At 41.9% G+C, this 24818-nt stretch overlaps 1 protein-coding gene across 1 annotated transcript in view; it reads left to right on the forward strand.

The window, feature by feature from the left end:
* hig (hikaru genki) overlaps positions 1 to 24818 on the forward strand; it is a 61524-nt gene that overhangs the window by 25722 nt on the left and 10984 nt on the right. The window contains exons 6-7 of the mRNA XM_071588487.1: positions 2824 to 2958; positions 13105 to 13338. Coding sequence (XP_071444588.1) covers positions 2824 to 2958; positions 13105 to 13338 — 369 coding nt within the window. The remainder of the gene's footprint in view (positions 1 to 2823; positions 2959 to 13104; positions 13339 to 24818) is intronic.

The raw sequence follows: 24818 nt of genomic DNA on the forward strand, positions 1-24818 counted from the left end.
ACTGCACCCCCCCGCCCCCTCCCCCCTTGGGTCACTTAGGGGCTCGCGCCGGCCGCGCGCGCGGAGACAAGGCGACGACGTCGGGTCGAGAAGTGCTCTCCGTCGCGCTACTCCATCCCCGCACGGCGGCAGCCCCCACCCCCAACCCGCCGTCCCCTGAGGGGGCGGTGGATTGGAGACGACCGCTGCTTTAACTCTCCAGATGTTATGGAACACGCTGAAACTTGCGCACAACGCCATAGTCGGCCTTATATTCATAATATTAAATCGGTAAAATGAATAAATGTTGCTGCTTGTAAAATGTACGCAAAACGTGAATTAGACACCTTGCTCCATCACGTATCTTCCAAAATCTTTAACAACTTTAAATTTTTCATGAAGTTCATTCAAAGATACTCAATATCTTGTTCCAATGGTGAAAAAATACGTGCTACATTTATCACGTAAAAAGGATTTCCTTTAATGATTTTGACCATTATGTTTTGCCGTGATCACGGAAACTGTCTTGTTTTGCGAACCAAATGTTAGATATTTTAAATGTGCCAACGATATATTTAGTTCCTGTCGTGCTAAAGGGAATTTCCCTCAAAGATGAATATTTCGTGATTTTTAGACGGGTATTAAGCTTCATTTTTTAATTGTCATTGTATTCAAATTAAATGAAAGGAAAAAATCATGCCGAGGCAAGTCCTTGAGAAAATAATCAAATACGACATGATTTACCGGAGATTCGTGCATTAGTCTTGCGTAATGTATAATTGGTCCTCGCTTAGATCAGAAACAGGCTCGGTTAGCATTGAAATTAAAAGTGAAATTCCAACATAAGTCGTGCATATTCTATTTACTTAGTAACCATGGGTTTGTTTTTATCGTGATTTGGCTCATTTTATGCCCTTCGTTTGATTTCTGTTCTTAATAGTTTTTAATTCTTCCTTGTACCTCATTCATATAAATAATGATAATTTGATACGTGTTCATTGCTAATTTCATCTTTCTAATTTTTAGGTAACTCGACGAGTGAGGTCGTTTGTGAAGTAATACTGTTTAGCTGAATATGTATTTGTGCTGGCATTCTTTTCCTTGCCCCCGAAAAAGTCTTGAAGTATTCTTTACATCGATGGAATTTTTTGCAGCAACATGTATTCACATTGCGAGAGACAGACATTACTGCTAAAATGAAGAGTCCGGCAATAAGACGTTTTCTTTCATTTGTATTTCACCATAATGATCCTCTGGTTCATTCACTTGTTGCGAAAGCCTGGGAATTGTATATTTTCGCTTTCCTCGTGCTACAAGGAAGTGTCATCTTGTTTTTTAAATATTCTCTTCCGATGGCTTGCTATTTTTTTGTCACGATTTCGGTTATTGAATTGATCAGAATGATTGCTTTGGTTGACACAAATGTCACGTGAGCGCAATGCGGGGACATAGCAGTCTCCCAGGTGGATATTGACTCTGCGACATTCGTGAAGGATGACTGACTGATTTACGGTGACTGCGCTTCTAGTTAAACTATTTCACCCGCGGCAAAGTGCACAAAAGAATTTCATATTCATGGTGACGCATGGCAATTGTGCCTGGTGCTTGTCAGCACGCCAGAGTGACACAAGGAGCGACGCTAGCGTTGTCAGCGTGGCCATCTATGGCGTCACTTGCTTTGTTGACCGCACGGTAGAGCTTCAAAAGCTCGCGCCGGGGGAGGGAGGCAAAGGGGTGGGGTGCAGGGAGGGGGGGGGCCCTGAGAAGCATGGCAAGTGGCCGTGTCTTTCTCTGGCACACTCTCCCCGCCCGGACCGCCTCCTCCTCCCCCCCTCCCGTCCCCCTTCGTCTCCGCGGCGGGTTCTTTATATAGAACGTTGGTGTCGGGATGCTTACACCCTGCAAGCAAAATGCAGTGAAATATTTTAAGTACCCTGCATCGCTCGTGTGAAGCTCATAGCGTATTATTTTTCGCTTTTGATCCCGTGAAATGTTTTTAATTTAAAAAAAAGTACAAACATTTCACGGAAAAATAAAAGACAATTCTAGATCTAATCTATGAAGAGTATACTTCGTAAATCCGATATGATTAATATGTTGGAAAATTTAGAACGAAAGGGGAATAAGCCTGGAGGATCCCGGAGAGAGAGCGCATTTCCCGGAATGGTTGCGGCGGCCTTCTGACCTTAGAGCGTCATGAGGAGGGAGACCTTTGAGTTCGGTCCTCCGCTTTGAGACGATTGAAATAAGTTTTGTCCGTTGTCTCCCCGTTAATTTTAGTATTTAGTCGATTAAAGGTGGGACCACCTTAAGCGCTCATGAGACGAACTTCCGGTCAGAGGTGACAAGAGTGAGATTCAACCCGTGCGAATTATTTATAGAACAATAATGGATCATGAATGGGCCAATAACCTGGGAGGCACATATTACGCGCTTATTCAAAGCCGGTTCAAGTGTCTTGTGGGTGAATTATTGTCAGCCCAGCAGTAGATAAATCTCTAATTGCTTCTGACACTGTCCCCTTTTCAGTTTATTTGTCCGGAGACTTTCTATTTTTAACCTGCGTATAAAGATAACAAATTTATATTTTTCAAGATTGATCGCGGATGTTTTCGGATCCCTGGTTCAACATATCATTTTTGGCAAGTTCCCGAATAATTTTATGCAAAATTGAGTGTTAAAGCGTACTTAACTAGATATGTGGTGGAGGTCCAGAAGACGTTGTGACGAACGGTTCCTCCAGGTGAAATGGAAATCTCATGCATTTTTTTGTGTTGCTGTGGTCCGTTACTGTGCATATCGCCCGTCACTAATTGGATGTAATCCCGTTCTCCTCTTGCCCAGGCTGGGCGATCGCCCCGGAGGAGAGGGAGTGGAAGTATCGGCTGTCCATTTACTACAGCAAGCCGCAGGACTCGGGCGTGTTCACCTGCTCCACGCCGAGAGGCATCACGAACAGCATCAGCGTCAAAGTAGTTGGTGAGTGCAATGCACTACTTATTGTAGAAATGATTTTTTTCTTTTTTTTTGGCATCGAATAACACAAAACTCTCTTGCAACCTTTGAGTGAGAGTTTGAAATCTGAAAAAAAACACCAAAGGCGACATGGATTAGCTCTTAAGCAGAGGCAATTTAGATCCCCGGGGAAGACCAGGGACACAGATACTCCAAAGGAGCTTCGGTAAATCCTGCAGCATAAGCTTAGTGGCGGAGTCGTCACCTCTTGTTGTGCTTGCGAATGGTTGTGTAGGCGCACAGTGGAGTATATCGCTCGCCAATCCCATGACCGAACCCCACCATTTTCAGCTGAGTTATTTGGTCAATAAAACCTCCGAGACTTTTTGTCGTAGAGTTTGAATTCTATAAACTTTTTAAGGGAACAAAATGGTTAACGTAATATATATAATCTCTTTTCCAACGATTATATGCAACATTTTTATCGGACTGTGTGGCAGAAATTTCAAAACAAAATCCGTAGAACACTCTCACTATCCTTTAAGTAATCACTGTGAAAATTCAAATTTTATTAAGCATCTCATTGACTAGAGTGGTTCCCCACGTGATGGAGAAAGGCGCAAGATTCGACGAGAGCTCGAGCAAATGGGAATTCTGTTTCATAAAATCACATGAATTCCACGGCTGAACACCCACCCCCACTCTTTATTCCCGCACCCCTGCCTTAGTCCACTCAACTTGACCCCCTCCTGATGCCCAGACCCCTTCCTCCCCAACTCTCTCGGTGCATATTTGTGGTTACTCACGTGTCCCATGTCTCTTCTCCGTGAGGATTCCCTTCTGAGTGAACTAGTTGCACCTGTGTCTAAACTTTACAAATTATTTTTTTCTGTTTGACTAGTTGGGAAGTCAAAGAGACGAGCTTGAGCGAAGAAAGTTGTCTTTGCTTTTCACCACGCCCTATTCTACCTCTCTCTCTTTCGTCACCATTTGTTTTTTGGCTCAAAATCGTTTTCTTTATTCAACCGTGCGGAAGGTCTCCTTCGATGCCCTTTGCTTCCTTCAGCTATGAACATCTCTCAGCAAAGGTTGTATTTCTTAAGTTAAATCGAGTTTTACACGTCCATTGTCCTTCTAATGTGTTGATCACTTCGTCTAGGCACTCCTTCTTACCAGAAGTCCGTGCCTTCTAAACTTATCAGTCAAATATGAGTAAAACAAGCGTATAGAAGTGATATCGTAAACTCTTTTAATTTTTTCAAACTGCAATTCTACTTTATATGGCATATTTATTTCCTTTTATATTTTGTGTCTCTACCTATTCTGTGAAGGCTTGTATTTTAATTGTGCTTGGCTCTAGTAATAACATATCACTCCTCCTTAATTACTGTGGTGCCTTCCATGGCACACATCAAAATCGACCATTTTTGGCTTGTTCTGATCGAAGCTGTCACGATTTACCAAAAATACTCGCCCTGGTTTCATTGTCTTTTTTTACTTTTATCTTTATTCATGATCACTTTTTACCCATAAATCCCTTCCTTGGCAGCAGTTCAATGAGATCAGGCTCGCCCGACTGGGTCTCATACTCAATTAGATACTTATTACATTCCATCGATGGTCAATCATTTCTGACTTTCGTGCTAAAGTCAATGGAAAAAGTGATTTTAAGACAAATGTTTTGTTGGTCGATGGTGGCCAAATATATTCCCAGACATGAATGACCTTAACTTTTCAACAAACAGTAAAATGCCCAGGGTGCGTTTCAACAGTAATTCAATTATTTTTTAAGTAATTTACTGAACATATTTATACAAAAACTTGAAATTCTTCAACTTACTGTCCTTGGGCCTCTACTTATTTTTACCAGCGACTCTGCCATAACCGCTACGCGCCCTGGAAGGCGTCTTTGGGAACCTCTCGTAAGGTCTTCGTCACGACTGATTGGATCTCTTCTATCTACGAAAAACGGGTCCTTTCAGGGCCGCCTTAATCCGAGGGAATAAAAAGAAGTATTCTGGGGTGACGTCAGGACTACAGGAGGAGTGGGGCAGCGTTGGCACTTGGTATTTGGCCAGGAACTCGTGGCTCGCTGTGGTAAGGCGCGTTATCGTGATGGAGTTGCCAGGTAGCGGAGATGTCTTTTCTCGTCCTGCTTACTCTTTTCGGAGTCTTTCAGTATATTCACGTAGTAGGCAGCGTTAACTGTCTGTCCTTGAGAAAAAACTCCTCATGGACCACTCCTTTACTGTTAAAAAAGACAATGAGCATTGTTTTTACTTTTGATTAGCTCATTCTTGCCTTTTAGGGTTTATTCGTCGTGAGCCTCTTCCCGGCCCTCCTTAAAGACACTTAATCTCCTCTAAACTTGTTAGTTGGACAGAGCAGAGTCCCCGTAAGCTTTACGAATCATTTTGTTAGCCCACTCAAGAGATGTTTTCAGTTTAGCACAAAACTTAATTTAACGTTGCTCAGTCGTCTATTCAATTTCTTTTGTGACACGGTCGGCGCGCAGATGTTTACAATAACTGACGTCCTGCCGCTTTCACAGGTTGGAGAGCACTGAGACCGATTTTGCGGCAAAGTTTATTGTTCCCCCCCCCACGTATTCCAAGTGGTTCCATCCCACTCCGGCCAATAGGAGCGGGGCGGAAAATTCAATTGCATTACTTGTGGAACGCACCCTCTATTATAAAGTTTATTGACATTAGTTTCTCGAACTTATCTCCTCTGGGTTATTTTTGTAGTGCTTCAGCGGCAGGTATTGGGTTTGGAGATTATAATAGTTTCACGCAGTGTGTAGAAGAGAGTTAAGCTCATGTTATTATCAAATTAATAAAATAACTCTTATTTTTACCTATCACTCCCCACCCCATTCCATCCCACATTCTGCCATTGCATTCAGTAAGATTTATCAGCCGCAAAATGTCTAGTTGTCTGCAAGGGATATTGATATATTTTAATTATCAACTCATTTTCACTAGTCATTGGCTGATAGTAATCATGGAACTAAAATCATTACATTAACAGAGGATAGATGAGGTGGGCCATCTTGATTTATAAAAATAGGGGCCACGCGGTGGGGTGGGGTGGTCATAAAATTCTCCGTTTTGGGTGGATTTACCCCCGAGGTAATTCATCCGAAGTTGACAAAAGTGTACGAGGACTCTGCTCCTTTATCATCAATCGTAAAAAAGTAGGCAGCTGAAGTTAAATGTGGTCGCACATCCCTGGGAGATGACCCACGTGAAGGATGGACAAAAACCGCAACCACACCGAAAACCATCGAAAAGGTGCATAATATCGTGTTGGACGATGGACAAGTGAAGGTGAGTGAGATAGCTAAGTCCATGGGGACATCGGAAGAAAGGGTGCGCAACATTTTGCGCAAAGGATTAGGGATGTGAAAGCTCTGCACAAGGTGGGTGCCGCTTTTTCTAAGGGCCATCGAAAGCAAATGCAGTAAAGATTTTCGCCGCAATGTTTGGACCGGTGCAAGAGAGAACCGACCAGTTTTGTGCGTCAATTTATCACCATGGAGGAGACATGGATCCACCACTACATGCCAGAAACGAAACAGCAGTCAAAGCAGTGGGTGAAAGCCGGTGGTTTAGCTGCAAATAAAGCGATGTCGATCGTATCCGCCGGGAAGGTCATGGCCTGTACGTTTTGGGGTGCAAAAGGGATTCTATGAATTCATTATCTTGAAAAAGGCAGAACAATTAGAGACGAATATCACTCCAACCTTATTGACCAGCTGGATGTCAAAATTCGCGAGAAGAAGCCTGGCTAAGAGAAAAAAATCATCTTTCACCAGGATGACGCACTTGCTCATAAAGGTGCTTTGATGGTGGGAAATCTACGGAATGTGTGGTACGATTTGCTCGGCCATCTCCCACATTCTCCTGATTTAGCACCCTCAGGCTTCCATCTGTTCCCAAAGCTGAAGAACTTTGTTTCTGAGAAGCGCTTCACGTCCTATGAAGAAGTTAAGAGGCCCGTAGATGGATATTTTCACAGCCTTCCAGAATCTCACTTCTGGGAAGGAATACTGATGCTGGAAAAAGGCTGGATCAAGTGTGTTGAAGTCAAGGGAGATTGTGTCGAAAAATAAAATCATTTTTCAGCTGAAAATCGCAGTCTTTTATTGTCAGGACGAGAACCTGTTGAAAGCCTGCCTTTACCCTCGTGTAAAGGCAGATTTTCAACGGTTCATATCGACTAAGCATTTATCAGTTTCGTGGGAACTTCCTATTTCTCACCTCATTCCTTCGTAACTTCTGCCTGCCGTCATGTTGTCTAAGCAGCCCATTCTCTTCCTTCATCCACCCCGCTTACCCAACGTCCTCCATTCTATCAGGATCTTCGGCATACCATCACTACCTTTCTATATTTTTTCCATGCACTTTCTCTCTCTCTGCCTTTTTCAAATTTCCCCCGGCAACTTTCCCTCTTCGCCCGCCATTTGTGAAAACCCCGCGACGTTTGCCTACGCAACACTCCGTTCAACCTATTTGCTCCGTTCTCCGCCACACTCACATCTCGAAATCCTCAAATTCACGCTCATCCTCTTGCCTCAAAGACTGGGTCTCACATCCAGAAAGCACTACGCTTCTTTATTAATTCTTTACTAATCTTTTCTTCACGTTATCAGTCAGCGCACCCGTCATCAATGCCTTTCTTCTTGCAAGTGTCACCGGTACTTATATGCTGTGAATTTCCTTAGGTGTTTAAATCAGTTACGCCCGCGACCTGATTGCTTAAGGTTGTGGGGAACATTTTCCAAGAAGGCAATGTATAATTTCTGCAATAAACCTTGCAATATTTTAAATAGGTAAGCAGGCTTAGTTGTGCTTATATATTTAGAATTATAGCGATATCTTTAAGTAATCGGTTCAAAGGAGGAAAACATCAATTTTTTTATCTTTTCATGAAACAAAAGTTGAAATGATTTGCGAAAAAAGAGTCGGGTTTTTTGTGATGCAACTTATAGAAGAAATAAACCTAAAAATACCATTCTTCTAAAAAATATTTCATTAAAATAAGCCCTTCTTTTTTCCAGAATTTGAGTATTACTCTGAATTTAGTTTTACTAAAAATACTCTATTGAAAATTATAATTTATAACTCGGGAATTTTATTTTCATTCTGACGCCCACGCATAGATTAATTATAATTTTCCTAGAAATAGTTGAAACATTGTTCTGATTGATTTTTGTTGGCCTTTTAAGAGTTTATTATTCCATTTTCAAAACAATGACAGTTTTTTTTGATGAAAGGTATAATAATTATTGATCGACTGATTTGTCTTAGTAAATTCATGTGATTGCTATAGAGAGAAGAATTATTTGCGCTCGATAAACGTGCAAGTATTGAAAAGTGGTGAAATCAAAATTTGTACGCCCAAAAAGTGGAAAGTGAGGCAATTGGCGATAAAGTTTTAAGGTCAAGACGTAGCTTGGAAAATGTATTAAATATTTCCCGATGAAAAGCGAGCGGTGAAGTGCCGAAGGAGAGGAAAGCGAGATTATATGATCGATCGGAATTTCGGTTGGGCATGCAAATGACGGGAAAGGGTGCCCTGTTCTTTTTATAAGCCTGAGAAAAAAGGCCTCCTGAGTGTACACTTGACACCCACGTAGAAGCTTATCTAATGGCCTTAAGCTACCCTAAAGAGACGGTTTTATCCCTTCCAAGTACGCTAACCCTCATCATTCTCCGACTTCTTTCTCACCGCTTTCTATTATCCGTTATTGGAATGACCCACGGCCCTTTCAAGAAGGAGACGAGGACGCTCCATAATCCTGTCTGAACAACTAGCAAGATTAGAGGATGCTCTTAACTCCTGATTTAATTATTCAAGTAGATGCAATATAGTGTGAAGATGATGGCTTTGAGGCGATTAATTTTCCCAGAAAAACGTTTTGTTAACCTATGTAGCGATATAATTAACATTCTATCGCAGCAATAGATATCCTTTTAGACTTGGCCAATGAATGGATTTCCTGAGCTCTGAGCGGTTGATCAATGCCCTCGTATTAATGTCTTTCCCTTGTGACAATTAGTATGTTAACAAGAGTATGAAAAATTAGTTCTAAATTTATCCTGTTATTATGTACTTGAAATTTACATCTGACATATTAATGCACTTAGAATTAACACATTATTTCCTTCAAACTTTAGCTATTTGTTTTTTTTAATGGCTCTCAATTCGAGGAGCGCTTCAAAGTTTTATGCCTCTATTTCCTTGAATTGTATCCTTCAATATTTTGCCTACAACTTTTTGTCCTGGCATTCAATTGCTCAACAATCACTTTGCATCCATTGCTCATCGCGTTTTCAGGAACTTATATTTATTTCCGGTTAAAAACTATTAGAAAAGCCATGAACTGCTTATCGAGGACCGCAGCTTCCACAATTTTACCTCCATTTTTTCCGCGAAAAGTTTTTAAAAATGATCGCTTCTTTTTTATGTCTCTGAGGCCTTTCTCTTGCAGTGATTGTTTGAAAGCAAAACCGAGTCATATTCTTCACGTCTCTTAATGTTTTCCACCATTTTTTACGATGTCGTTGTCATGATTCAAGATAGCGAATCTGCGGGGGTGGTCCCTTTCTGGAAAAGCTGGCCGATCCGTGGACCCGAGGCCCCTTGAGGTAATTTTTACACGATGTTGGATCCTCTCTGAACCGTACGTCGCTCCCGCGAACGGACCAACGTTCGCGACTCATCCATCACGCCCTCACCTCGTTTTTGACTCAATGGACGATTGATTTTGACGAATGCATCGCACGTAATCCACGCAAGTGAAGGAAACAGATGACCATACGCCGCTCTTGCACCAAAGCGATGCCCTTTCTTTTTAGAATTGAAAACGCTTTCCGCTTTGTAGCGGAAGTTAAGCAAGCGCTGCGTTGTACGGCCATCTATGTCTTGTATTCATTAAAAATCTCCGCATTATTTTGGCTCAACTTCACCTTTCTCTTTACTCTCAGCCTTAAGAAAATAGTTGGATGGCCTTGCAACTTCGAATGGACCTAATATTCCAGTCACTTTGACTTCGTATCACTTGAGTCAATTGAGAATGTTGTTGAATAAGTATAGCGAAGTTTTTGTATTTCCTTTTTCCTCGTATTGCCAACGCTACATTTAAACCAGTAGAGAAAAAAGGAGCACATCTAGGGACTTTCAAAACTTTCTAAAAAATAAGGAACGAGGAGAAGTGGTCATAAGTGAGCACTCGAGTCCCTCCGCGCACACACCCTCACATATTCAATTTTTCCTCGTTTATGACGTAGAATTTGCTTAAATGATGCCCGTATATGCACCGCCTAAAGATTTTTGAGACTCTTAACGTAGGGGTATTTTTCACGTTATACAGATGCATGCATTCTATGAATGTTCAGTGCTGTTAATTAAATAAATGGCATGAATTTATAAGATAGCTGTTCCATGAGATACTTCTTTTCTCTTTCTCTTTTCCTCTCTCTCTCTCTCTGTTTCTCTTTTTTCTTTTTCATTCTTAAATAGGTTTAGGTCATGCAAGTATTTTGGCTTTGCGTTGAAAAACTTACGTATCACTGCAGTCATTCTATTACCACCATAATTTTTTAATATATTTTGGTCCCTCACCCTGTCTTTCTATCTCTTTTTTATCTTTCTTTTTATTACACTTTATTATCAAGCCCCTTTCTTTTTATAATTTTATTACGTAGTGGTAATAAAATTCTGTGAAAATGTGGTTTTTATTCCAGCGTCATAAATACATAAAGTAAGGACAGAAACTTTTGATTTCACTCATTTTTAATTGATTAGGGGCGTGCTTACGTTTGCAGCCATTCGGTACGGCAGGGGTTCATTTAGTCGAGCTAAAAATGTTCTTATTCCCCCGGAGGCGGTAATCTCCCAAGGTCCACCCACGCCTCCCCCCAATCCCTTCGTCAATCGGCTCTCAAGACTTGGACTCTCCGGGTCTTAAGGCGACGCCCGCTTCTCTCTCGATCGCACGGCGATTCCCTCTCTCGATCCTTCTCTGCCGAGGTATTCATCACTCCTGGGCGAGAGGGAAATGGGGAGGGAGCAACCTCGGCCTTGACCCGATTACTAGACGACGTAGGATATCCATCGAAGGGGGACCGAGTGGTAGATGAAATATTGCTTCAAACTCGAAAGAGCTAAAACGGGTTGCTTTTAATTCTTATAGCGGAATCGAATTATTTTTCTTATTCTTTGCGAAGAGTAAGGATATGGAACGCACCGTTGTATGGATCGGAAGAGTGGACTCTACGGGGAAAATGGTGAAGGTAGTCAATCGGAGACTTTCTAGATGATGACAAGGGGATGGGATTGTGTGTTCTCTGCCCTGCTTGACAATAGAACACTTTAGTTGGCCAGACGAGAGGTGTCGGGGAGGGAGGGACAGTGGAAAAAATGGCGATGGAGGAGAGAATGAGACTTTAGGCTCTCTTCAGCAGTGGTGGGGTGTTAAATACGTACTATGACAGAAGAGGATGATGTCAGTCGAAATGGAACGAGAGAGATTTTTGAAGAAAATAAAAAGTGTACAAAAATGCTGAAGAACACTAGAGTGCAAATAAAAGTCGTTGATGTTAATTTAGATGGTCTTGGGAATATGGATTTTTTTTCGTTAATTCTTTATTATATGAGTTTACGTACTTACCGATTCCGAAAACCACGCTTGGAACTGGCGTTCTTTACACACAGATCATTACACCATAGACACTTAATTTGGTAGTTCTCGCCTCGCTGGAAGTCAGAACGTGATTCGTATCGATTGTTTCAATTTTGCATAACACGCTTCATTACTTTAGGAACGGTTTTCAATAAAACATATAGAAATTGAAAATTGGTGGTTTCTTCCATATTGTACCACTGGACACCATGGAAAATATATACTATATTTAAAAGGTACTTGTAGTGAAGCACATTAGCTGGAAAAAAGTAGAAATTTTGTTAAGTTTGAACATTATTTTTTAGAGGTGTAACATGTTAAAAATTATACATTTTTGTCCCGAAGGACAAAAGGTACGGAAAAGGTTCTCAGTGACATTCACTCCTTATACATCTGTCTCGATTTCGCCCGTCTTTTTGTTTCAACTCCGGATGATTCGGCAATGGACGCAATATTAACATTTAATGCACAAGGCCCAAGTTCCAACCAACCCTTCCTCGACCCCTGATCGGCAACCATTTCTGCTGTCACCATTCCTAAGTCATTGACATAATTAAAATTATTGATTATCTGTTTTAGAGCACTTTTACTCTCGTTAGAAAATTATTCGCGAAAAATCATGGATTTTTTCCGAAGGAACCGGATCTTTACTTCTACCGCAAAGACACTTATTTCCTCGATAGTTCCTCAACATTATGTCCTAATTAAACACCAACCAAATAATCGTTAGTTGTAAAATGGTAGTTGGAAAATATGCATACAGTATGCGTCTATATTCTCGTGTATTGCTGATTTGGCTGTTGCAACTATAAAGTTTATGATGACTGAATTCTATGGTTTGTGAGGCTCTCTCTACTTTGCCAAAATTCATGATCACATGTGAATTAAACTTGGTATTTTTTCACACGAAAAACTTTATTATACTACTACCGGTTTCGACGCATAGGCGGATTCATAAGGTATCGGCATCAGGTATCATTATTACCAGATATCAGGCATTATCATCAGCTATACATACCTGATGATGTCACCTATGCGTTGAAACTGGAAATAATTGAGCAAATATCCACCGATACCATTTTAAGGGTAAGATGTTACTTATTGTGAAAGCGGCAGGGTGCAATTGCTTCGCAGCGAAGCCACAGTTAGTGACCTGCACCATTGCCTTCATTCGTCAGAATCCCTTCACAAGCACTTCCGTATGTTCTTAAAACCATTCGGTACACGTGACTGAACAAAAAAATCATTGAAATGCTGTCCCTTAGTCATTCATGTTTATTTAGCCTAACCATAATTTTCTTTTAGTATACGTTATGTTTCTACTTGAAAACAACTGTGTGTATCATGTTATCCCCCAAATATGGGGAATATTCGTGTTGTTTTGCCATTCGGCGTCGTCGTCTTACCGAAACGGCGGGGATAGGAGAGTGGCCGCCAGAAGGTCCTCCGCCCTTCAACACAGTCCCTTCTCCCTTCCACAGCTGTCCACTGCGAGCCCCTGGACATCGCGGAGGGCGGCAACCAGCAGCTCGCTAGTGGCTCCGGCGTCTCCGCCGCCGCGACGCCCACCGCCGCCGCCCTCGGCGTCGCGGGGTCCGCTCGGGTGCCGTCCATCGCGCGGGTCGAAGGTCACCGCTTGGGCCAGACGGCCCACTTCCACTGCCCCCTCGGATACACCCTCGACGGACCCGCTAACCTCACGTGCCGCGCCTCCGGTGAGTTAATTCCCCATCGAGAGACGTGCATCCCCGCCCCCGCCCACACCCTGGTTACCCCCCTCGCCGCATGGCCTCCCTCTCCGAAGTGGGCTCCGGTGCGTTCCCTTGAGAAAACGGGGTCGCCTCAGTCAACGGGGGGGGGGGGCATTCCAACGGGTCAGTGCCCGAGGGTGACTGCCTTCTGCGGTAGCATGAACGTGCATCTGCGGATTAACCCCTCAAGCCTCCGCATGGATGCGTGACAAGAAATAATGGCTCACCAAACACCTAGGAAATGCTGCCATTTGATCATGACATTCATGATAAGATTGTTACGTAGTTTATTTTCGAGTGCATTAGATGTTTACGTGGGTGTGGCAGGCCATTGGGTACAGAGCTTTTCTACTGACCGGAGGGCCTTGGTTTGATTTCCGGGGACGCCTAAGGGCACCCTCAGCTTCACCCAAGCTGTTTGATTTTTCTGGTACCAGATCTTCCTGGAAACCATAGCCGGCACAGGGAATAAGGGATTGACCCTGATGCGTCAATTTCGTACAGCGCATAGTATCCTCACCGACCTAGCCTTCGGGTTGATTACTTTGAATGTAATGAGTGTGCCCGTTGTTTCGACCATTTAATCGGGTGCGGCACCAAGGACTATTCATATCGAAATGTGTATAAGTATAACTCTAGGAGGTTTGATCGCCGATGTCGTTATCAAACTAATCGGAATTATAGCATGAGACACTTTCTGTATTGTAGTGGCGTATATTTCCACAGATGGATGAAGGAAGCTCAAAATAAATGCATGCTAATGTATTTTCCCTCATTAACACTATTTATTGTTGGCATCCATTCATTATGTGGTCATTCCATTCCATTTTTTGGAGAGGAACCCAGACCCACCCATCAGCACCACGCCCTGGCGTACCGCCAGCAGCGCCCTTAGCGCCGGCTCTAGACGCTCATAGCCCCAGCTGCAGAGAGCCTTTTTAAGAGGAATGCGGCATAGTTCCCCCTTGTGGGAACCACAAAAGCTACATCTGTGGCCCTCAGTAACACGTAAGTTCTATGTCTTCTGGTGTTGAACAAGCTGCGTCCGTATCCTAAGGTTTTAGATATCCATAGATTGGGTTCGAAAGGAAAAGTCTTCACCATCAGATTTCCCACGATGAAATGTTTTAACGACGATACATTTCATCTCTCCTTCAACTTATTCATAAATATAATGGTGGTGGAGAAATTATCGACGATTAAATTTCGTTCCAGTTCCAGATGAAGCTGATAAATGTGGGGTATCATCGAACCGGCCGAGAGGCACATCCTATCGTCGTTTCGAGAAACATCAAAAGAAAGACAGAAGGGTGTAGAGGTCAGGGTCAGGAACATTCGATGCCTGATTACATTGACTCGTTTCTTGTGATTGAATGCGCAAATAGGAATTCTCGCATCGCAGTATTATTTTCTGTTGAAACGAAAAAACAAAGGAGAGAAGGAGATAACTTCAGGCGTCACTTTGTGGAAACGATACATATTGAAAAAGAAAACTTGGTTTTTCCACATAAAATATTTATTCACGACCTAGGTTTCGACGCTCAGCGTCACCTCCCACCCCCACCTCCCCATTCCTTCTGTTATATAAAGAAAGATTTTGGCCTGTATTTCACCTGAAGATGACGCTGAGCGTCGAAACCTAGGTCGTGAATAAATATTTTATGTGGAAAAACCAAGTTTTCTTTTTCAACAAAGGAGAGAACCCAAGCCAGCGTTTATTCACCACATCGCGCTGGGAAAAATAAGAGTGTATACCTGATTCACAGGAAAAATGTTTAGCTGTTTATAATTAAATGAAGGTTCTTCCTGGCAAATACTTACAGCTAATCTTTAAAAAAGAAATGAAATCGCTAATTTTGAAAAATATCACATTAGGTAGCAGTACCTGCCAAACGCTGACAATGACAGTCCTGCGTCGCTATAGACATTTGCTATAAAAACTAGGTCATGAATTAACGAAGACAAAACTTTTCATTACGAGTACATAAACCAATTTAATGCATGGGACTACTCTTACGCAGACTAGTGCTAATACACCTTCAAAGTCTGGTGCTAATTACTTTGTCACTATGGCCTCAGTTACGAGTACAAATTCGAAATGAATGGGTGGAATGTGCCCTTCGAGTTGAAACGACCCAGTGGACTAAGTAGAGCATACTTGCAGTGATTTCTATATTTTAGGGTTCTGAGCAGCAGGTTTCTTTTGTCAGGGTCACTCTCTAGGTGCTCTGAATATTATGTGACGCTTTCTGTCTACGCGCCTCGAATCGACTGGCATTCCTTACCAATATATTTCAGAGGTTAAGGCGATTCTGCCTAAATGCATGTTTTGTATAAAACCTATCGGTGAAATTTTCGAAAAAATAAATTCAGTATTTCAGATATTGCTACAATGCCTAAAATTCGTCAAAGTACATCCCTTGAGCGTTGACACCATTTTACCAGCGGCTTTTCCACGACTCAAAGGCTCCCTAGTAGGCGGATTCGGGAAGGTTCTATAGGGTACGCGTGCAAGCTTCTTCGACGGTACTTAGGGTTCCATGATGGTGGCGTTTGAGGGAGGATTTCAATTTAGGGAATATCAAATAGTCTACCAGTGCCAAGTCGGGGTTGTGAGGGGGTTGGGGAATTGTCGCGATGCCGTTGCAGAAGGTATTCGCAAACAGACACTCCACTCTTCTCTTGGTCGTCCGTCCAAAGACCTTCAGGGGGACGAGTTCAGCGCAGATCTTCGGCATCGCCAATTTTACTGTGATAACGGTGTGCATTGTTATCTTACCAATTTTGATACGATCTGCGATTATGCGCACATTTAATCGGCGGTCGAAATGCAGCATTTCATGCACACGTCAGGAAAAAGTTGTTACCGATACTTTTAATACCGACCTTGTAATTCCAGTAATTTTCTAATCTTCAACAAAGGATTACACTAGAGAGTTTTATCGATTGTAAGTTCAAATAAATGTATATATAAATAAGATAAAGGCTAAGCGGGTACATTAGGGCTAACTTCGGGCATTACCTACTGGGTAATTAATTGTCACTTTTTATGAATATTGCTTTCTTCCCGTTCACTTAAAACTTCCTTAGAGAGAGAGCGAGTGCAGTTCTCACAATTTGCAATTAATGTGATCGATCGTATTTTATAATTCATCCCTCGACTATACAAATGACATCATGAAACAGAAACTTAATGGACATGTTATCGTAACTTTGGTGATGATCAATCAGTTTTAATTTTATCTGCGGATAAAGACTAAGTGGTAAGCGCTTCCTTTCGTGGCGACCCTCGACGAAGGCGAGATTCTCGCGGGGGCTAGTTCGCGCTTTCCTTCAATCGCAATATCATTTCCGATGTACGTAATGGTTACCAGTTGACACACTTAAAAGCATTACCCATTCGGGGGTAGCAGGGAAGGGAAATAACGAGTCTCCCCTCTGCACTGCCCAGCGACGGCCTCCCCTCCCCCATCTCTCTCGCATGAATTTGGAACCTATGGGGGGTATGCCCCTGCTTCCCCCAAAAGAAGCCAGCATCCCCGATATGTTGCTCGTCCGCTCATCCAGAATCGGTCGTGATATGTCGTTTGCAACTAGTTTGGCACGGAGGAGAAACCGATCGAGGTGCATTCCTAAATACGTGATTCCTCTTGCTTCACTTTTGATTTTACGGCGACATGTGATGAATCACTCTGAAAAAGGCTAGAGCTTACCGTTTACTCTTGAGAGTGTTTTAAGAACATTCTTGAGCATTTAAGGGAAAATTTGATTTCATACCGGTGATATACTCGCAGGTAACACATGTTTATTTCATTTAATTGTTCCTGCTCAATAAACATCAGGATATACGAGCCTAATGTGAATGATAGACGTAGCAAGAAGCAACAGGAGATAAGTCAAACTTTCAAATGTTCTTGCCATGATATGTTTACACCAGCTCAGTAATACAAATCATGCGCGAAATGTCTTTTTTAATGATGAAAATTTATATAAGTCCGTGTGTTTACACTCAATTATCGAAATGAAAACTAATACCGTGATCACAAGTTCAATACTTTTTTGTTTTTCTATTGAAATTATTTCTTTAAGGATGTTCATTTTTAAGATCCCTTAATGCTCAAATTCGCTTTCACGTAACCCGTAGTAATTTTTTTTCATAGAAAGAAAGTGACAAAAGAATCAGGGAGACAGAGCAAATATGTAATCGGTCACAAATTCGGAATCGGATCGCAAGATTAATATTTGTTTTCGGGACATCTTGGATTTACTTGCACGTAGTTGACTCTCTTCACTTTATAAATAACCCATTTTAGCAGTTTCCTATTCGTATATCCGAGAATATGAAGGGTTGAGTAATTATATTTGAGTAATTAGTTGAGTAATTAAGTAATTAGATGTTCCTGCATTATCCCGCGCACCTTTCTCCTTTCGGCATCCAATAATCGCCGTCATGTCCGATCTGGGTATGCTTTCCTATTGAAGAGGATTTGTTTAAATCAATGAGCTGTTTGACGTATACCGACGCAGAGTAAAGAGTTCGAAATACAACATGAAATAAAGTACGGCTTTATCCCTTTCACTCATGCTCTTGTTGAGGACATTGAGAAACAGCTATGTTTTCACGCATCACGACACAGGTGTAAACAATTGAAAATGCATTGTAATAATTTTGAACCGCCCCGTTTTAAGTTTCTGGGAAGAAAACTTTTTTGCTTTCGACCTGTTATACTCTTCTCTCCAGCTCACACTCGAGGTAGAATTATGAGTTTTGGGCTCTGAATCCACTAGAATTAAATTCTCTTTAGACTACATTTAAATTAAATATGAAGAGGGAGTGAGTTTCACAAAATGAGTTTTAGAATTCCACTCCCTTAAATATAGACTCCTTTCCTTTTTCTGTACCTACGTATGAGTTCGGCGTCTCTTGTAAATGATAAGAAGTCATTTTAGTTTCCATTTTTTTTGTTTCCACTCAATTTACGAGTTATTTTTTTGGGTATAAGCAAAGAGCCCTGTTAGTATTCATTCGACACTAAAAAAATTCCATCCACGACCACGATAAATTTTACGGCACAATATTTTTTTATATGTCCTCCGTTTGAATTCACAAGCAAAGGTTCATTTTCCGCTCGGATGTCCCGTCAACTTAATAGCGGGCGCAACTACTTTTCAGCAGGCTTTGCGTTAAATTGGAAACTGAAAACATTTTCCAGCCAGGAGAGATTGTGAACGAAATTCACACTAGGTTTTTAACGTTTTTAATTTGCCAGCTACATCGTCACAGCTCAAAAACTCACAGCCCCTGGGGTTTTAATCGCTTGGATCGGGACGAGAGGGCGAGACGTCGATTCTCCGGCATGGGTTTCGTTCGCGATTTTCTGTTCGCCTTTTCGCAACCCCCCAGGGAACGCCAGCGTAGTTGTCGGCGGCGGAGGGGCGTGCTTCAACGAAGGATATTTGGTGTCGCCGTTTGTTTACATCGCTGGAGCTCTAACGCTGAGGCAGCGGCCCGGATGGAAAGCATCCTGGCTTTGTGGGGGCGGCGAGTCGAAAGTGGTGTAGCCGGGGGGAGAGTGTGGGGGCGGGAGGGGAGAACAGCTCCGCGACCGCCACGCACATATCGATCCCCTTCCTTCCGCCACCCCCTCCCGCCCCCTCGCCTCGAAACCAACCCCTCCTACAACCACCCCTCACTAAATTCCAGCCTCCCCCCACAACTTTCCCTTTGCCCTAAAAACCCCCCCTTCCCCCACCGCCTCTCTTTTACTGTCGTTTTTTATTACCCACTCACCGACGACTGTCCTCACCAAAAATATCAAAATATTTACGTTGTCTTTTAGCTTTGCATGAAAAACATAGTCTGGACTTTTATTTATAGGACTCTGCTGAATTGCTACCCTGGGCACAATTTTTGGGAATTGATCAGGAACGCTCGTCGAAATCGCGGCTCACTTCGGAAACATCGAGAGAGAGAGAATCATCCGACAGCGATGAGAGTGGCCAGGATTTAAAATCGTTTTCCTTGATTGTTTCTATCTGACGAGGGTTGCTATTTATATTTTCAGCCTAATAATGAAAAGAGAGTATTTATTTATAATATTTATTTAGTATAGTATAGTACATTAGAAAAGAGAGTATTTATTTATAAAAGAGAGTAGTAATTTATAGTTGAAAATGGCTTTATTGTTTTTAAAACTATTCTCCATGAATATCAATACAGTTTTGCATGCGCTCGAACCAATTTTCGCAGCACTTTTCCCTCTCCGATTGAGGTACCTCCAAAACATGGTTTTTGAATGTATCTACGGCTTCTTCAGGCCCAGAAACACGTTGGTCACGCCATTTTTTCTTGATAAATGGGAACAAACAGGAGTCATCTGGTACTAAATCAGGGCTGTGCGGAGGATGACCCATCAATTCGACGTTTTGACCAGTAAAATAGGTAGTTGTTTCAGCCGATCTGTGAGAGCTTGCATTGTCATGGTGAAGAATGGTCCTTCGTTCCCGCTTCTTCTTCCGTATTTTACCAAGCACTTCTGGCAAACAAATGCTCGTGTACCATTCAGAATTCACGGTTTTATGTTACTCTAATGGTATGGTTGCCACATGTCCAGTTATTCCGTAGAAACAGGTGATCATTTGCTTCAATGTGCTTCGTGCACGAATCACTTTTGTCGAATTTGGCTCATCTTTTTTAGCATTTCTTTGCACCAATTGACACGAGCATTTTTTGAGCTTTTGACAAATTGTTCGGGTTCCAACGCAAACAAATTTTTTTCACAGCTCAATGTCCATGCAATATCTTATTGATGCTCGTCATACTAATCACCAAGGATGCCTCAATCTCACTATAAGTCACATGGCGATCTTCCTTTTCTAGTTCTTGCACACCATCAATGTTTTCTGGCACAAAAACTGATTTTCGACGACCTTCATGACTTTCGCCGCAGAGCGAACGGCGGCCACGATGGAATTTTACCAGCGTTTCAAGCAATCTTTTCAATGGTAATTGGTCGGATTCTCGCCTGCTTCCTTCGGTAGTAGAAGTACTAGTAGTAGTGTTTAGAGAAGGCGACCGACAGCTAAGGGCATTTGAGCCATTAGGGATGAATGGGAAAGGAGGAATTGTGGAGAGAAACCCGGTGTCGGCATTAGTCTACTCTTATCGAAAGGTGCCTAGGGGTCCGCAGTTTAATGTCCCATCCGACGGACGGCGTACTTATTAAAGGTGCTCTCCACAAAGCATCTCAATTGGGGATCGGGATATAACTGAAAGTATCTGTTGTCTCCAGGACTCGAACCCGATTCCTCTTTATATGAAGACTGTACTTTAGCCACCGCACCTTCCCGATCCCCTTCTCACTCCAGTCACTCATTGTCAGAGAAGTTTCTTAAGGATTTCAACTCAACGAGGGAATGGTCACTATGGAAATCAGTCCATCTACAGCCAGACATTTTTTTCACACCAGATAAAGGTTATAATTAGAACTTCTCTTTCCAAATAGTTATTTTTTGGCCAAAGGTCAAAGTACAAATTGCTGAAATTCTTCCCAAGAGCACCCTTATGTATCGACACACCAATACGCACCATTGCATCCGCCAGTTGTGGTATGCTTCCTGTAAGGCATTAACAGGACTATCGTTCAGGCACCTCGTCATGGCCTCTTTGACATAATCCAGTGGTCCAAAATGGTACGCAAAGGGGTTATACTTGGGTCGTACGCAAAGGCCCATGTCTCGTCACCAGTAACCACCCATGCTAAAAAAATTCGGGTCACCTTCACCGTGGTCCAAGAGGTCCAAGGCAAGATTGTCACACAAGCAGTCTTCTGACAGCACCTTGGGGACCATCTTGACACACCTTCCTCATGACCAAATTCTCTGTAAGAATGCAATACACTGTGTTTTTCTGAAAATTGCACTCTTTTGCTAACATCCTGATTCTTGGAGGTCAGACAGAATTGATCATATGCCTCACTTTTTGCACGTTTTCATCGCACAGCGTTCTTGAGGGACGTCCAGGGTATTCCTCATCATCAGCCTCCTCGTCAACCTCCCAGAACATCCTGTCCAAACAGAACATGTTCACTTGGGATATTTCTCAATATCCGTAAGCATCCTTAACTATGGTTATGGTCTCCAAACCCAATTTTCCAAGCTCTATGCACTATTTTATTGCACATCATTGCTCCATGGAAAATGGCATCGTGAATTCGTGACGTGACCGTCGAACAAGGATTCAGTCTAACAGCAATCCGCAGACTTTAAATACTCATAGTTAACTGACATGGGTCGCATTATTTTTCCAAGATCTCTCATTACCCCATTCTGCCCATCAGTATTGATGGAAAAAAATCATTCTACTTATTTTTGGGACAGACTCGTTTGCCTCATTTTTATACCTGTACATTTCTTAGCTCATGAGAATCCTTGGTAATCTTCCTGAGGTGCAATAAAACATCATCCCGAATCATACTATGCAGATTTCACACAAGGAAACAAACCGTCTTTCTTTGACACACAGATCATATTTCCGGATCACTTTGCGGAGGTAACCCCAATAGTTAGTGTGTGGAATTACAAAGTCAATAATTTCATTTCATTTCAATAATTCATGGTTATTTGATATTCGATAGTAATTGATGGAATTGTATTCCATTCCTTTCGAGCTTGGCTTTCAAGCTCATCAACTAGAACATTGGAGTCTATTGGTTTCGATTTCCCGAACGTAATGCGCGAATCACTCGCAGCGAAGGAAAGGCATCGCCCGAGTTCATTCCGCATCGAAAACCGTTGCTAACGTTCGTGTTCAATGTAGGCCCTACGACTTTTAGATTGATCCGAGAAGATTATGATTTTCTTAACCTCAATACTTGGAGGACTTGACGACCTGCATAAAAGCGAAAAATGTTAAAAAGAAGCCTTCATTCTATTTTTATACCTTTATTCTGGAAGGATATACTATATATATATTCTTGTAATGAACAGGGTAAATATATATAACTAACCTCTTTTCTTACAGGGAAATATGAAGGAGCAGCTTCGTGAACGAAAGAAATACGACTATTTGCTACCGAATTGAAATTATTTATTCTATTTTTTTACGTTTAGACGTTCTCAGAATCGTCTAAATGGACGTCAATGACCCCTTAGAATGACGCAAAGATCGTCGTGACGGAGAAGGTACAACTTCAGTATAAATTTTTATTGCCTTCAGTAGAAGGGCTGGGAACAATTAATCTCCGATTTTTATTAATTTTCAATTGTCCTTTTAATTTAAATTGTGCATTACTTTGTTCATTTTATATTAATTTAGCATCGAAATACATATGTTTACTTACTAACAAAAATCTCTTTACAGAATCGATCAATTCTTTTATGACTAACGCAACGCTTGCTTTCACGGTATTTTAAACATAGAAGCACAAATTTCATTATGATTTCCAACCCCTCAATTGATATTTTCAACTAAATCGCCACAGTTAAAAGGTATGCGGCCCATGTCATCCGTGGGTACAAGTTGTTTACGGCATGATTATGCCCGTCGTCAAGGGTCGGAGGGACGCCGGCACACGCATCCGACGACAACACCGTCCCCGCTTGGCATCGGGTCACCCCGGGTCACATCTGCGGGGGTTAATCCGCCGACCTTTAGTGGTCCACCCGCCGCCGTCATGGGTGCGTGGGATTGAGGGGAGGGGGCTAAATCCCTCCGCCGCGGGCGGCCCCGGCCACGCTCGTTCTCTCCCGAGTGAGTCGACCCAGATTGTTAAGCGGTTTCATTTCCCCGGCATATTTATGAATACATACATAATGTAGGACTTTTAATACGCATGCCCCTCAGTGTCACATGAGTACATCAGAGTGTACTGTATGAGCATTAGTCTCTTTGAGTCTATTTCCGCGCCTAGATGAATTTCCCGTATAGTTTCTCCAATAACTCGTGGCAATTATTTCCTACAAGTGACAGTTGTTCAAAACTCTAACTAAATCTCTGTGAACGCCCAGTTTTTCCATAACTAACCAAGAATCATGGTTGGTAACAAATTGAGTAGCTTCAGGCGTGATGTGGTTTAAGTCGAACATAATGAATAACTGATCGTAGCACTTTTCCACTTGATAGAACTTTTTTATATTTTACGACCGGGTTTCGATGTATTACAGCCTGATGATGATGCAATACATCGAAACCCGGTCGTAAAAGGTAAAACAATTACCAAGTGGAAACGTGCTATGATCAGTTATTCATCATGGTTGGTAATCTGCGCATCAAAGAAGAATTTCCAACAAATATTACAGATTGCATCGGATCTCGTGTCTTCCTCTTACTTGCGCTAAATTGCTTCCTTCATCTCTTCATAACGTTTACTTACCTTCATGACGTGCAAAAATGATATTCTCTTACTTCTTCTTCTCAACTCACCTAACATTCTAAAGTACAGGTATAATGATCAATAATTGCGTTTGCAAAATTCTCTGCACGTGGTATTAAAACCAAGAGAGCGTGTTATATAATCTCATCCCGGTGGTTATTTGTTTTCGAAATCCTCTGAAAGAATTATTATCTTTTTGCCATGGCATCAGGTAAAAACGAAGAAATAATCGACCTTGCATATCCTCTTGTAATGATAGAGTTGTGTACACCAAGTACAATATGATATAATGCATCCCTATTTACTAATTCCAGTGACGATTTTGCCCACGATATACGAGTGCATATAAAGAACATGTCCCAATAAATATAATCAATCCGATAGAAATAATTTATGGCATAAATACAAACCTCTTCTCTACCTTGCCGGAACATCTTGTGCTAACGGAAAGCCATGCCTTGAGACACTGACTCAACTCCGCAAGCACCCTCGACCCAGGAGGTCAATGCCCCATTTCCCGAGCTTAAGACAAACTTTTATCGCGTATCCTTGTTCCATGGAACGTGGCATCGTAAACTCGTGACGCGACTCGCGAACTGGGGTCCAATCTGGCAGCAATCCTCACACTGCGGCCCGCAGAAAACTGAAGCGGGTCGCTTTGCTTTCCCATGACCTACCACTACCTCTTAATTAAAATTTTTATTATACTTAGTTACTTAATTTTTTTAGTGCAATAATGTACCACGTTTTGAACTTCGATCGAGAAGATGTAAAATGTGTATTATGCCGGTGGGTCGATGTCGGCTACAATCTACTCACTTCTTCCCATACTCCTGTTCATTAAATTATGCAATTTTATCAAAATCTCGTAATTCTCATTTTAGTTTTGAATTACAGCGTCCACGTATATGTGTATGTATGTATGTATGTATGTATATATATATATATATATATATATATATATATATATATATATATATATATATATATATATAATGGGCTGACGCAATATAACACAAATAGAATAGAATAGCAATATTTAAAAGGACACTCACACGGTAAATTGTTCGA

This window comes from Hetaerina americana, unplaced genomic scaffold, assembly GCF_022747635.1.
Source record: "Hetaerina americana unplaced genomic scaffold, ioHetAmer1.1.p SCAF_3, whole genome shotgun sequence".
Classification (NCBI taxonomy): Eukaryota; Metazoa; Arthropoda; class Insecta; order Odonata; family Calopterygidae; genus Hetaerina; species Hetaerina americana.